General features: G+C 43.8%; 1 protein-coding gene across 1 annotated transcript; it reads right to left on the reverse strand.

Annotated features, from left to right (window-relative positions):
* Positions 1–761: 761 nt before the first annotated feature.
* On the reverse strand, positions 762–13,304 carry F10 (coagulation factor X). Its single transcript, XM_074815248.1, has 8 exons — positions 13,115–13,304; positions 10,610–10,770; positions 8,767–8,791; positions 5,978–6,091; positions 4,888–5,028; positions 3,826–4,076; positions 2,883–3,000; positions 762–2,095 (listed from the first exon to the last, which is right to left on the reverse strand). The coding sequence occupies exons 1-8, from the start codon at positions 13,182–13,184 to the stop codon at positions 1,548–1,550; spliced, it is 1,428 nt and encodes a 475-aa protein (XP_074671349.1). The 5' UTR covers positions 13,185–13,304; the 3' UTR covers positions 762–1,547.
* Between the last annotated feature and the right edge of the window lie 1,019 nt (positions 13,305–14,323).

A 14,323-nucleotide genomic window follows, 5' to 3' on the forward strand; every position in this document is an offset into this window, starting at 1 on the left:
CCAGGGACAGCTGGGGGATCTAACTGCAGTCTTCCACTGCCTAAATGGGGATTACAGCAAAGACAAGGCCAACCATTTCCCAAAGGTGCCCACAGAAAGAAGATGAGGCAGTAGTTAGAGGTTACAACAAGGAAAACTCCAATTGGACATGAGAAATTTTAGCCATGAGAGTGCTAAAGCACAGGAACAGTGGCCCAGAGCGTAACAAAATCTCTGCCTCTGAAGTTTTTCAAAACTTGACTGGACAAGACCCTGCACAACTTGCTCTAACTTTGATGTTAGCCCTGCTTTGGGTATGGGGTTTGACCAGATCACTTTCAGCTGTCCCTTCCATTGTAAATTTTCCCATGATTTCTGTAACTAGGACTGAAGCTAAGAAGTTTTAAAGAAGAATATACAGAGGAACGCTACTCCACATACAAAAAAACACCAGAATGTGCCTGGAAACCTTATAGCACAGATCAGATCATAGTACCTGAGTAGACTATGTTTGGGAAATCATGTGTCGAGTTTGTCTCTTTCTAAGAAAATTAGTATCTTAGCATCTAACTTGCCATTTATGAACCTCTAGGCCAGTGAAAGTCTTTTAATTAACCCCCTCTCCCTTCTCTACCTCTTCATGAGCCTTGACATAAGGCAGGTGAAATTTGTCACACATATTTGTTTAGGGACATTCACTGTTTTTTCACTCTCAAATAAGACTTTGTCTTCATATATTTGTAAACTGACTGGAAGGAATAAATAAAAAAAAAAAAAGAACAAAAAAGAAAGAATGTTTTATTTCAAATGCTGGTGTACATCAATATTGCACCTTACAGAAACACCTAGAACAAGTACACACGCAAGGAGCTTTCTGATCCTCAGCCATACACAGTCCAGAACATGATACAGAAAACAGTGAACATGCACTTTTTTTTTTTGATGAGCAGAACAGAAATGTTAAAATTAAACTAAAGTGAAGTACAATCCACATAAAGCTAAACCCCATTTTAATTAGCTGCTGTGACCTAAGCAGGCAATTTTGTGGAACATGTAGTTAACACATGTTGAATACTCAACTTGTGTCTCAACTTTTAGCAAGCAAGCTTCCCTGCTTCCTTAATTTTCTAAATACATCTGCAGGTAGAAGCTAAACAGGTCTAGTAGTAACAAAGTCCCTACTGAGCCAGCTGGCTGCAATATGAGGATTAACTGAAGTCCCATTCTTCCCACTTTCATCACGATTAGTGGAGGCTCATATGATGTCCAGGAGCGCAAATAGACGGGAACCAAAATGGCAATATAAAAATAACCAAACAAGCAAACACAAGACCCCACTGAGCAGCCATTTTGTTGGGAGAAAGCCCCTCATTGTACAAATTCAAAACAACACCAACAGTCCACATACACATGCTTAAAGCCAGGAATAAAACAAAAAGAAGCAGCACCATAACTTTAAGGAATCAGCTCTCAAAACAAGTTTAGCAGATGTGGCTAAAAATAAAAGAATAGCTTCCATCACAGAAACTGCACCTTGTTAGCTAACTGAAGGATCAAGAGCCACACCACTACAAATTTTGTCTCATGACCATTCTTACCCAGCGTAAGAACCTGGACAGTTTGGTATAGACACCATATTTGCCTTTCTTTGCACATCCTTCTCCCCAGCTAACAATTCCAGTAACAAAATAAGTATCCTTATATCTGGTTACATGGGGACCTCCACTGTCTCCTTGACAAGCATCTTTTTGCTCTGTTTCATAACCAGCACAGAACATGTTTTCTGTTATTGCAAAGTTAGTGGATTGCTTGCAAGTGTTCCTATCAACATAGGGGACTTCAAGCACTTTCAGTTTTTTGGATAGTCGTCCACCTTCAAATTCACGCCCGAAGCCACTAACCATCCCAGATTTTTGGTTCATCAGAACTTCGTTAGCAAAGTCTGCTTCAGGGAGGCATGCTGCGATAACATACTCAGAAAACGTTATCGGTTCCTTCAGCTTTATTAAGGCTATGTCATTATCATAAGTCTCAGCAATGTATTTGGAGTGAACAAGTATTTTGTCCACTGTATGCATCGTTTCAGACTGTTCTTTCTTTTCTCTGTCCACTTCACCTGTACAAGATTATTAAAAGGGTCATTAATATAGAAATAGTACAAGAAATTAAGAACAACCTCGATAAAGGAGCAGAGTAGTATACCCATTCCTAACACTTTGCCTAAGCCTTTATACCATACAAGTAAACTGTAAAAAATGTATTGCAATATTTATTAGCAGCACCTGGATCAGTTTCAGTTTCGAGCTTCTGTCTACGGAGATTTTTGTTTACATAAAGGCATAAACTTATTCAGCTAAACTAATGCACCTTTGGGTGGAAGCTCTTACAGGAGCTTGAGCCTGGCTTCTATCAGGGAAGAGAAACTGGTCTGGGTCAAGACTAGAACAGTACAAATATAAAGTTGTGTTGATCTAGTATCACGCCTCAGAAGTGAAGCAGTTATAATTTGAGTTCATTTCTTCTTCCTCTAGTCAATGTGCAATAGCTTTCCTGAGTGTTCCTGCAGAAACAAATCTGTACACTTCAGAAGTGCCAGGAATGATAAGTTTTCTGAAGAAGCACTACTCTGATGAACACATGCTAGCCAACACTTCTAGAACATTTGTTCTTAATTACTTCCAACTAGCTGCAAAGAAGAACCATTATCACCTTCCACATCAGATGCCCCTGTTGTTACAAAGCAGGATTCCCACAATAACAAGGAATTATAAGAAGCAAAACAACAGCAAAAAAGTATCAAACCATAACAAAGTAACATGAATACATCTCACACAAGATTTAAAGCGCAGAGGATTAGCCTGCAACACATGCTGAAACATCACAGCAGTAAAGTAACCACTTACCAACAACTACTTTGATTTCTTTAGATTGGTTCATGCAATGAGCTGCAGTAAGTACAAAAATTTCATTCAAAATAGTTCCACCGCAAAACTCTTCCCCTTCCTCGTTTAACAAAACAGCCTGCAAAAGAGAACGGGTCAGTGCAGAATTAATGAGAGCAGTTGAACTTCAATAAGCTATAAATAGGTAATTGATTTCTCTGCATACTATATATATGCTTATTACTACAACATGTACTACTCTGCAGGTGTCTCCTAGTATTGCACACACACATGCATACGCTGCAGATTGGCATGTACTGCTACAGAGTCTCAACTGCCTTTACCTGATGTAGATGTTTGGCTTCCATGTCACCTCACTCACAGTGCTTAGTAATGTCTTTTAGGAACAAGACACTGATTGACTGAGCAGGGAGAGTGCAGCCCCCAAATCACCTCATCCCTTGGACTTACCACCCCAAAGAATTCCCGTCCAAGTTCTGTTCCTGTTTCACCCCACCCTTAGTGTTCTGAATACAGAAACTCATTTTGGCTAGTCCAAACTCAAGAGAAAAACTTAGATATGAAGACGTATTTGTGAAGTGAATGCATGCTTTACCTGATAAGCTCTCAGGTATACTAACTAAATGGACTGCTATCAGACAGAACTGGAACATAACCTGCAAAAGTGACACTGATAGGCCAGCATGACTCAAAAGCCCTCTCTAGTGACAGGTTAAGCAACACCATCTAAAATTGCACAAAGCCTTTCATTTTGACATTTTAAGGCCGCAGTTTGCAGAACAGCACATCTAAGTGCCTTGGTTCACGCAATTCAGCTACCTCCAGCTACAAACGGCGTACCACATGGGTAACATTCAGAAGGCAACCAGGTTAAACGAACAATTGCACACTTCCCCTCAGAAACATATTCTGCTTACATGCAGAGCACAAACACCAGATTTACCTGCCATGGACATTCACCAAGACGACACTCATCACCACCTACTATCCGGGTATTGACATACGGAGTCTTGCCACTTGTTCCATTGCCAGGACGGATGGTTGGGCTTTCTGTGGTAATAACAATGTCCTCCACCAAAGTTGTTCCATTTGTGGGAGGGCCATCTTGATCACTAGTTACATTGCTATTATCAGTGGGTAAAAAAACTGACCTTTTTTTTCTTTTCACATAAACTTTTCCACAAGGATACTTTACTGTAAAGACAAGAATGTTAAAATTAGAGCTGGACAGAAACACCAACACAAGAGGAAACTCCTTGACAACACCATCTCACAATTTTTGAAAACACCAGCAAAATCTTGGGAGATGCAACAAAGGAAGACCAGGTGGTTTGGAAAATAAAAACCATTTTGTAGTCCTAAAACTTGTCCAGAGGTTCAGTCTCTGGACTGTTTCAAAGTTTCAAAGTATTTAAAACATCAACTGTTTACATTGCTATATTCATGTACTTGCTCTTACTAAAACCATCTTAATTAGGAAACTGAATGAAGTGTTTTATTTTAGGAATAATACGGCTCATGACAGCAACTTATTATTAGTTATAAAGGATATAAAAACTGACATCATGAGTATATGGATGACTTATCCCTCCCCCCAGGTTTGTTGAAATACAACAAAAATGTACAAATGTAAATAGCATTAATTGCAATTGTTTAATGTCATCAGTTACTATTTGATTAGATTAACTGAAATCTAAAGTAGAAAAGTTTTTGTAAGCTGCTATTTTATACAGAATATAAGTTTTTAAGTAAATGAGATATAACTGCAATCACTTTTCTCCTGTTAACAGCAGAGTTTATTCAGGTAGTTCTGTGAGAGACACCTTGCAGAGGGTTCCAAATCAGCTAGATTTTGATAAATCCATTACATCACCTCCCACATGGAAGGCTTTGAAAATACAAATCAGTCAGCCTCAGTGTTAAATCTATGTCATGTAGAATACTGATGGTTCAAAAGACATCCTTTAACTGTGAAACAAATCAAGTTTATTACATGGCTTCATACCTGATGAAACACAGCGTTTGCCATCCTCTGCTAGAACATACCCTTTTGCACAGGAACACAAAACATCCTTCTGTACACTTTTCTTGATGCTGCAGAAGTGCTCACAGTCACCATTGTTTATTTTGCAGTACTTTGGTATGACTATAAAGAAGATGTTTGGAGAAAAACTGTAAACAGTGACTCCACAGAAGATCTTGAAGCTCACCAAATTAAACCACACTCTTTAAACAGGATACGTATCTCCATCTGTAAAGCACCTGAAGCACATCTTAGTAATAACATGAGTGGCTAACATTAGCTTATGTCTTACAAAGCAGTCACATTCACTGCATGAAACACACTTGGCAAGTCCAAGTGGGCCCAGTGGCCGTGTCATGGTGAGCTTAAAAACACAGGGACAAAATGACAGTGGAAGACTGAATAAACCACTAACAGAGAAATCCAGATATTGGTACACCCTCACACGATTCCTCCCTCCTGCCTTAAAAAACTCAACTCCTCATGACTCTCCTCAGTCCTGTGTCTGAAGTTCAGTTCCACACCCTCCACTCTTACTTCTGGGCTGCCAATACATGACCCAGTGACATCATTAGGGTAGTAGCTGTATGCCACAGAAGTGAAACTTGGGAAGGATTTATATGCAAAAAATGATTCCTTGCAAAGTTGAAAAAGTCTCTGCATTGTCTACTGAAATCTGCCTTCTTTGGTTCTTACTGCTAAGAGCTGAGCAGGGAGGCTGTACTCCTGAGCTTGGAATAAAGGCTCTTTTCTGTCAGTTAGAAGAATCCTATGTTGCTTAGTTTTTTATCATCACGTTTTGAGGATTCAACCACAGGTAAAGAGGCACTATCATAATTAAGAGGGCTCTCTTTGGGGCAAGTGTAATTTCAGAGCATTCACTAACGCTATCCAGCTGTAGAGCCAGCAAGGCTTCGTGTTTCTGGCACTGTCCTCCAGCTCACTGTTGACTGCCATCCTATTCTATGTATTTTTCCAAGAGGCAAATAATGCTGGTTAAGAAAGAGTTAACTCTCTATGTTTAAGCTCCCTGGGAAATTCACTGTCACAGTTCTATAAAACAGAAACCTACCAAATTCACAGTTCTTGCCTTGGTAACCATCCAAGCATGAGCAAGTGTAGGAACCAATTCCATCTTTACAATGTCCACCATAGTGACAAGGATTTGAACTGCACTGGTTCCCATCTACAGAAACAAACCAAAAAAAGTTATTGTAAGAGTGTAAGCATTTTCAGTGAACTCTGAAGGGCTGTTAGGGTTAATAAGCAATCTTTCATCCTTCCTTTTAAAACATATGTCCTGCAAGTTGCCACATTCCAGATGGAACAAAGAGTATAAATACAATCATTCCAAACCAGCAATGATTCATATACATATCCTCAGTTCTGCAATCTGGTTTTGGTGGCTACTATATGACAGTGCGTACACAAGCCTTTTTTTGTAGGAAGATAAAGTAATAAATACATCATGGTCAGAGTATACATCATTTACAGTGAAGGCTATAAAAGTAGACAGGACATTTCTACATTGCAACCACTGTCTAAAGGTATTAACCTCCTGCATTTCCCTACAATTGCTGCAAAATAATGACAACTCAACTTTTATTTCTTTAAAGGTCATCTCATCCCTTGTTCATGCCTTTTGCCTGCAGTGCTGTTCATTTAAAGACACCAGCATATTAATCAGAAGATAAAACAAACAAACGAAAGCTTTACAAAGCTCTGCTAAATTCATGTATGGAGGCCAAATTTCTGGTTTGTGCTGCTTAGAGTACCAAAATTTTCCCATTGCATCTGTTGAAGTATAAGCTTGAGCTTCAAAAAATCAGCTCTTACCCCACACTCTCCACATCTATGCTGGGATCTCACACATTCGAAAGGTCGTTCTGCAGCCTTCCTTCCTTTCCGTGACCCAGACACAACTGGCTGACCTGACTCCAGGGCCCCAGGCACACGTATCTCACAAACGCAGTAACATGTAGGACAGTGAGGCTGCACTGTGTTTGGAGACATATTCCACATAGTAGCCTTTTCTCCCATCCCCCAAAGGCATCTCACTCCCATACTGATGCTCACTGCCATGGTCTCTCTCATCTAGTGACCTGCTGTAACAAATAATGTGTTCCCATCACATGATCTTGCTGGGCTCTTCTGCACTGTTCAATACGAAAAGCAGGATATCCGGAGAAGTGACACTTGCTTAATAATTTGTTGCTTTAGATAACACACTCTTCAAATTCTTGTGTTTTACCACCTGTTCTGCCCCCGTTTGGAGCAGCTGGAAGAACAGCGATGCTCACAGAGACGACAAGATGCAAGAAGCTGCTCATCCTAAGGATCCAGCTTGCCACCTGCATGGTGGCTCTGGCCTGTGACCTCATCTGCTGCAGTTTTATCTGCCACAGGGAACATCTGCTGGTCTTTGTGTACTGCCCCCACACCTCAACAACCCTTCTGTACCTGCACACGGCCAAAACCTACAGCACTCCAAATGCTGCGTCTGTGTGGTCCACCACAGAGGCGTTGAAGACTGATGTCCATCCTCAACAGAGGGAAGGTGAGACCACCACTTACCAAAAGAAAGGCAGACTCGAGGCCTGCAGCACAGCTCCTGGTTTCTGTCTCCTCTGCAGTGCCAGAGAGCTCCATTCTGTAGTGGTCTTAGCTAAGCAGCATCCTACTGTTAGAAACCATACTTGTTTAGTTTTTTCCTACACTGTAGTTGCTGCTGCGGTAATGAGTTTTATATCAATATTGCACAAAAGCAGTGACAATCCCCTACTAAAAAAGGAAGTGAGAATGAATTGTTCTAGTAACTTGGCTTGTGGTCTTCAGTACTTCTGAACACCAACAAAGCATTCGTGGACTGTGGTTTAAAATGTACGAAATTGGTATTTCCGCTAAGAGCACTGGCACTGATGTTCTGCTGCTTGTATTCTCATGAGAAAATGGTTTGAAATTTTCCACTCCTGTTCACTGCAACACTGACGCAGGCTTTGCTTGAAATTTCAGCCTATAGGTTGCAGAATTCATCCCCTGCTCAGAGGATTGTGAAAGCCTGCATCTTCTTCCTGGCAACTGTCTTCAATTTTCTGCAGATTCCAAAAGACAAAGCTGAGCTGTCTTTGGCCAACATTTTTGAGGTACACCTCCTAACATGCAAGCCGGACAGATACTTTCAGAAGAACACATTACCAGACATTAATACATTAAAAGTCTGTCCCTGCATAGTGATTACAAACATTAGAACCCTAATAAATACAACTCAAACCTTTAGGAAAAAAACAGAAAAGACTGGTAGGTAGTATCTGCTAATCTACTGGCATGTCTTCACTGAACGCCAAACAGTTCTGTAGAAAACACATCCCACAAAATGCTCTGTAATACAGGAATCAGTAACACTCTGGCACGGAGGGTGACACGAAACTGGCAAGCGACTCTGCAATACAGTTTAATAACTTTGTTTTAGGTGCAGCATTTAAATGCCACCCTCATTGCATCTTGAATTCCCCCATCTGGGGCTGCCCCTCTGGAGGACAACTGACCAGCAGAGTCACACATCCAGTTTCTGCTTCTCACTGGCCTTTGCCTGCAGAGGGCCACTATTCTTTTTTTGAGAGGACAAAGATCATCCCAGCAATTGGAAGCAGCTGAACCTTGCCTTCAAATGAAGGGACTGGGCTCAAGCAACAGCAAGGCAGTAAATCAGATTCCTTCTTCAGAGGAAACACAAAGTGAGGGTGTTTCATGGTGAAAAGAGAGGAAGCAAGGGAGCAGGAAGTGGTTCCTTCAGAGGTGCATCCCTTTCAACCTTGCAATAAGGAAGCTTAATTCTCTAAACAAACACAGAGTGTTTCTTACCTACATAGATGTTCCAGAATTCCTCCTACAGGTAGGTGTGGGAAAAGGGGGATAAAAGGAGACAGAAAGAGTTAGATGAGAATTACTGAATTCTTCAGAAAAATATTAGAGCTTTCATACAGACAATATTTGCAGCTAACAATTGTTAAATGTTTTAAGTTACAGGCACATACAGTGCCTTGCAGCCTGCTATTACCATTTGTCCTGGTTTAACCAGGATAGGGTTAAGTTTCCCCAGCAGTGGGGGGGAGCTCTAGCCGGGTTATTCAGATACCATGCGGATGTCACATCCTGGCAGGTCACATTTTCCTGGCGCGGGAGCGCGGTGCACTCGTGGTTTTGTACATCGTGCTTCCCACTGCTGTATTTGGTAGCTATTTTGCTCTGTTCATTGCTATCACTGTTATTGTTATTGTTGTTGTTTGTTGTGTTGCTATTGCATTGTTGTATTAAACCTTTCCTTATTTCAGTCTTGGGGCTTTGTATTTCACTCCCTTTGTGGGGGAGGGGTAGCGGCCGCGTGGTCTCAGACCCCGGCAGGGGCTAAACCACCACACCATTTAATAAATTAGAACCATATGATCCATCTATAGTGCCCAGCTCTACAGAAACAAGTCTCATGCATTTTCAAAAACTCCTTAGAAATTTCCCAGTGTGACTCACTCAGCATAAGGCACTTGATTTCTTGCATAACTGTATCTTTCCATCAGTTTTGACTGAATTTATTTACATTCCTGTAATGCCAAATTCTCAGTCTCCATCCCCCCTGTCCCATCAGTCAGGACCTCAGAAATCCTGAGGTTTAAAAATATTTTGTCTGATTTGTGTTCTTCTCTCCCTCTGCACTGAGGACTCCAGGTATGCTGTCTGTCCAAGTCAGTCCTTTCCAGTGACATCTGGTGACCAGGCAGAACAGGCTGTGCTGGTTCTGCTAGAGATCAGCCAACCCTTATGCTCTGAATTACCCTGGTGATGCACCCATGACTCCCCATGCAGGTCATCTCAGGGCCACTCCAATGGCCATCAAGTAATGCTAACGTGAAATGAATCTGGCCTTAACTCCAGCTTTAGCGTTGTTCTTAACAGCCACATAGCTACAGATGATGTTCCCAATTCCCTTCCACCACCAAGTCACTTCAAGTTTTCAAATATCACCTTTTCTACTGACTCCAGCCCCACCTTTTCTACTGACTCCAGCCCCCATAGCTGTCCCATCTCTTTAACTCTCTCTTGAGCTTGGGAACAAAATGCATTTCTGTCTGAAGTTAAGCAGTCTTCAGGGTAGGGCAGGTGACACAAGTCACGCATACAAACTTCTTTCCATGTGGGCAATTAAGGCAACATTAAGAACTGTCTACAGTATAGGTTCTGTCAACTCAGATACTGAAAAAGAGAGCCACAAAATGATAAGCACTGCAATGTTGCTTGAGGTAAGTTTGGCAACACTCTCCCATGAAGTTCCGTGTCAGTATTTGCCTTCTCAACCTTCCTGTGGACTCTCCACCTAAGAACTCCTGACCATAGTCATGACGCTCAGCTATGCCACCCAGATAAGGTGAACATATTTCCAACATGGGTAGTGTCAAAGCATTTAAAGGTCAAATACCTCACAATGGCAATTAAACGGATCACAACAGGTAAATGAATGGAAGTTTTAACACGGGCTGGCCTTGCAAGAACTAAATTAAGACTGTTACTGTATGTTTATGCCTTAGCAGTTCCAACCACAGTCAAAACCACTATTTATTTTGTGTTAAGTGACTGAGAGTAACTTGTGAGACCTTAATGCTATTTTGTAAACATGAAATATATAGACCTATGTTTCATATTAGTTCATCCTTACAGTTTTCTCCTGGTCTTCAAAGGCTTCTCTTGCTTCTTCTTTTGAGCAGCGCTCCTCATTGCATTCTCTTTCAATATTCCCTTTCTTCACTTCCTCCCAAAAAGAGTTAGCACGTTTTGTTCTTTCCAAGAACTTGTCGGCATTTTCTTTCTTGATGAATACTAGACAATAAGGGAAATGATCGGTGGCAGGTAACATTTGGTGGTGGTGAAGAGTCATTAGAAACAAGTGAAGTAGAAATAAAACCAAAACAGACCCTTTCACCACTCTACCTGTACACAACATTACCTGTGAGGTTAGTCCTCACACGGACTGGTACATCTCAGGATGTCTCAGAGCAGCCTCCCTCTGAGAATCAGCAAATCCAGGACAAACTGTAGGCCCCCAAAATTCTCTCCTACTGTTTTTAGTCTTGAAAATAATGCAGGTTGCTGCTGAGGGCTTATATTTCTGTTGCTCCTGCTCAAGACTATAGTCGTGAACAGAATGACTCTCTCTGAAGGCCAGGGAGATGCCATTGCTTGATTTGGTTTTAAAGCTGACCACAAAGCAACACCACCACTTGCTCCAGGGGCTTGTTGTGCAGAAACTAAATTCCACACAAACTCAAGACCCAGTAATGTATCTACTGACAGATGGGAAAAACCCATGCCTGAGTTCTGCTGCCCTTCACCACCCCAAATCCCACTGCAATGTTCTGGGGTCTTCCTTCTCTCTTAACAATACCTCCCAATTGCCTGTAGAAATGTTTCTGCCTTACAGATATGTGTGCAGGTAGAGCTAAGGCAACTGCATTCTAAGACTTAAGAAAGAGCAGAAATAAATTAATGTCAGCTTTAGCAGGAAAGTACAGCCTGAGGTCAGTTTGTTGGGCTGTTTTATTTTTTAAAAGCGTAAGACCTGTCACAGAAGCGTAAGACCTGCTGCCTTCAAGTTTAAGATGCAGGTAGCTGTTGATTTAAACTGAAGGACCAGAGGCATTAAACTCAGCTCAACCACTTGGCTGCGTGAACAATAACGTTACTCTCCAGTGACTTGTACACACACTACTAGAGAGGAAAAACAGAAACAACACTGGAGTAAACAAATTGCCAATTACCCTGTAAAAAGCATACATTCTAGGAAAGTTTGCATAGTTTGGAAGCTGGCATTTAATTATGTTCTAAACACCTGGAATTAAAGAGAAAAAATACTTTCCAATCCCAGACTGGACTGTGGAAGACAGTGCTACAGATGAGACTTCAAGGCCAATGGCTTACGCTCAGTGGGCAGCTTGCACGTACCTTCTGGGGCATTCCTCATGCAGCTCAATTCAGCAGTAAACAAACTTGCTGATAGTAATAATATACCCTAATATCCTCTAAGCAAACACAAAGAGGACTTATTCTGCTTTCACCGAAATTGGTGGATCAGCCACAGGGAGCCAAATTCTGCTAGTGCTATTTATATTAAGCCATCCCACAGAGCCCACGCATAATTTGAAGCCCTGCTTATTCTGAAAAGGCTCTTCGCAAGGAAGGCTTACAGAAAGTGCTTGTAACCTGTAGGTCAGCAACTGTCAGTTCATTCACCCACTATCTTATTTGCCCTCCAATCCCTCTTTACGGTGACAGGAAAGTAACAGGACACAGCCGGTGGGGTTATCGCCTCTGTATGCCTTTGCCTCCACATCACCCGCATAAGCGGATGTTTTCATAAACTTGAACTAGATGATTAGTCTTCTGAGGCTGGCCATTCTCTTTCCCAAGCTTTCTGTCACGCTTCCTTCTTTGGAGACATCAAGGAGCAGCATGCATTGGTCAACTGAAGTAGGAAGTTCCAGAAACATGTGGAAGACCTCATTTTACTGCCCTAAGTGGGCTGACTCACTGAAGGAAGAGTTAACAACTTTTGAAAAGCCACTTGCTGATGCTGCTCTGGACTTTGGTGTTGACCCTGGCGGCACAAACAGAGGGTGGCCAGGACATGCCCCCCTCTGTGCCCCAGCCCCTCCACGGCCAAGCACACCCAACCAAGCCTTGGCCAGGCTTCCCCGCACCGACAGGAGCACCTCAGGCTGCGAGGGCAGCTGTCCTCCCGCTGCAAACGGCGGGGAGGGCCAGCAATCCCATTTTATAGGGGGGAAACGGGAAGGCACAGCAGCCTGGGAAAGGCCTCGGGGGACTGCAGCGGAACACAGCACCCCAAGGGCTCAAGCACCCCGAGGTGCCCCTCGGCAGCTTCCTGCCCCCGAGACGGGGCTCCCCGTCTTTCGGCCGGGTGCGGGGGGCGGCACAGGTGCAGACAAGCCCTCAGCCGTTTTGGAAACCGAGCGCCCCCGGGGAAGACGAGCCCCCCGGGGTGCCTGCTCCTGACGGCGGCAGCTGCCCGCGCAGGCAGGGGCCGGCAGGGCCCCCTCTCTCGGCGGGGGGCCTCTGCCCCTCACCCCCGCCCCCTCCCCGCGCAGCCCCCGCCAAAGGTTGTGAGGAGGGGGACGCTCCCCAAATAAAAAAGGCGCCGCCTTACCGCCTCCTTCAGCCCGGAGCTCGCCCGCCAGCACGGCGCAGAGCAGGAGGAGCAGCCGGCGGCCGGCCATGGTGGTGGCGCGGGGACCCCGCTGCTGCCGGCCCTGCGGGGCCGCGCCGCCGCCCGGCGGGACGGGACGGGACGGGACGGAGCCGCAGCCTTCAACCCCCCGGGCGGGGAGAGACTGAAGCGGAGTTGCTTCACCCTGCCCAGAAATAGCGGAAGCGCCGGGGAAGGGGGAAAAGCCGCCGCGGGATTTCTCAGCCGGGGGGACGGCCTGATGATGAGGCTTTTCTTCTGTCCTTTTTTTTTTTTTTTTTTTTTTTTAAAAAAAAAAAAAAACAAACAAGGAAGCCGGCTTTTTAAATTGTACATTTTGTTGGCGGGGGAGGGGAAGGGAATCGTCACTTTAATAAGCAAGCGCTGGCCGAGGCCGGCGTCGCTGTCAGGTGTGGGGCTGGGCGCCAGGCTGAGCAAGGGCCAAAGCTGGGCTCTCACCCCCAAAACACCCACCACCCCTGGCAGCTCCCACCCATGTTTCCCGCACCCCAGCACCATAACCTGCTGGCTTCGGCCCCTGACACCCAGGGCCCGGTGACCTCAGCCTGGTGCTCGCCAGGAGCTGGCCTCCATCTCTCCTTTTTTGGGGGGTTTGTCTCAGTTGTGCCCAGTGAGGTCTCTGTGCGCTGTGGAGGCCATGTTCTTGGTGCTTCCAGAGCCTGCGGTTGGGTCGCCTTCATCTTCTTGGCTTGCTTAAACAGGCTGTTATATTAAAAATATAACTTAAACCCTGCTTTGTTTTAAAAACTCACTCTGTGCAGCCATTAGTATGGTTGGGCTTTTTCAGCATTTTACCCTATTTCTGCAAGGCGATGATTTGTTCATAAATGTCAATATTTACACTGGAACGTTAGAGAAGAAATTGTCCTTTGGAGCATGGAAAACCCAAAACTATTCTAGCTTGAGGAGTCTGGAGGGATGATTTTGCAATGCTGAGTGCCTCAGTGAAAATGAGACATTATTTGCTGATCACTGCTCCTATCACCTTCCTCCCCGGGAACATATTCTGCTGCCATATATGCTTTCCTTTTAGGAGTTATTGAGGACCTCTGGGGTGTGCTTTCATACTGTAAAACCTCTTGTTTCACAGGCCTCTGGAATTTGCCGCTTTTCCCAATTCTGTTCACTACTTAAATGAACACTATACCA

Source organism: Strix aluco, chromosome 2 (genome assembly GCF_031877795.1).
Source record: "Strix aluco isolate bStrAlu1 chromosome 2, bStrAlu1.hap1, whole genome shotgun sequence".
Taxonomy (NCBI): domain Eukaryota; kingdom Metazoa; phylum Chordata; class Aves; order Strigiformes; family Strigidae; genus Strix; species Strix aluco.

Bases quoted from the DNA above. Each gene is read 5' to 3' on its own strand.
- F10 (XM_074815248.1), bottom strand. From the start codon at position 13,184: ATGGCCGGCCGCCGGCTGCTCCTCCTGCTCTGCGCCGTGCTGGCGGGC. The intron at 4,077-4,887 runs GTATGAAGCCAT...TTGTCTTTACAG, and splicing joins CAAACGCTGTGTTTCATCAG to TAAAGTATCCTTGTGGAAAA. The intron at 2,096-2,882 runs GTAAGTGGTTAC...AATCTTGTACAG, and splicing joins AGAAATCAAAGTAGTTGTTG to GTGAAGTGGACAGAGAAAAG.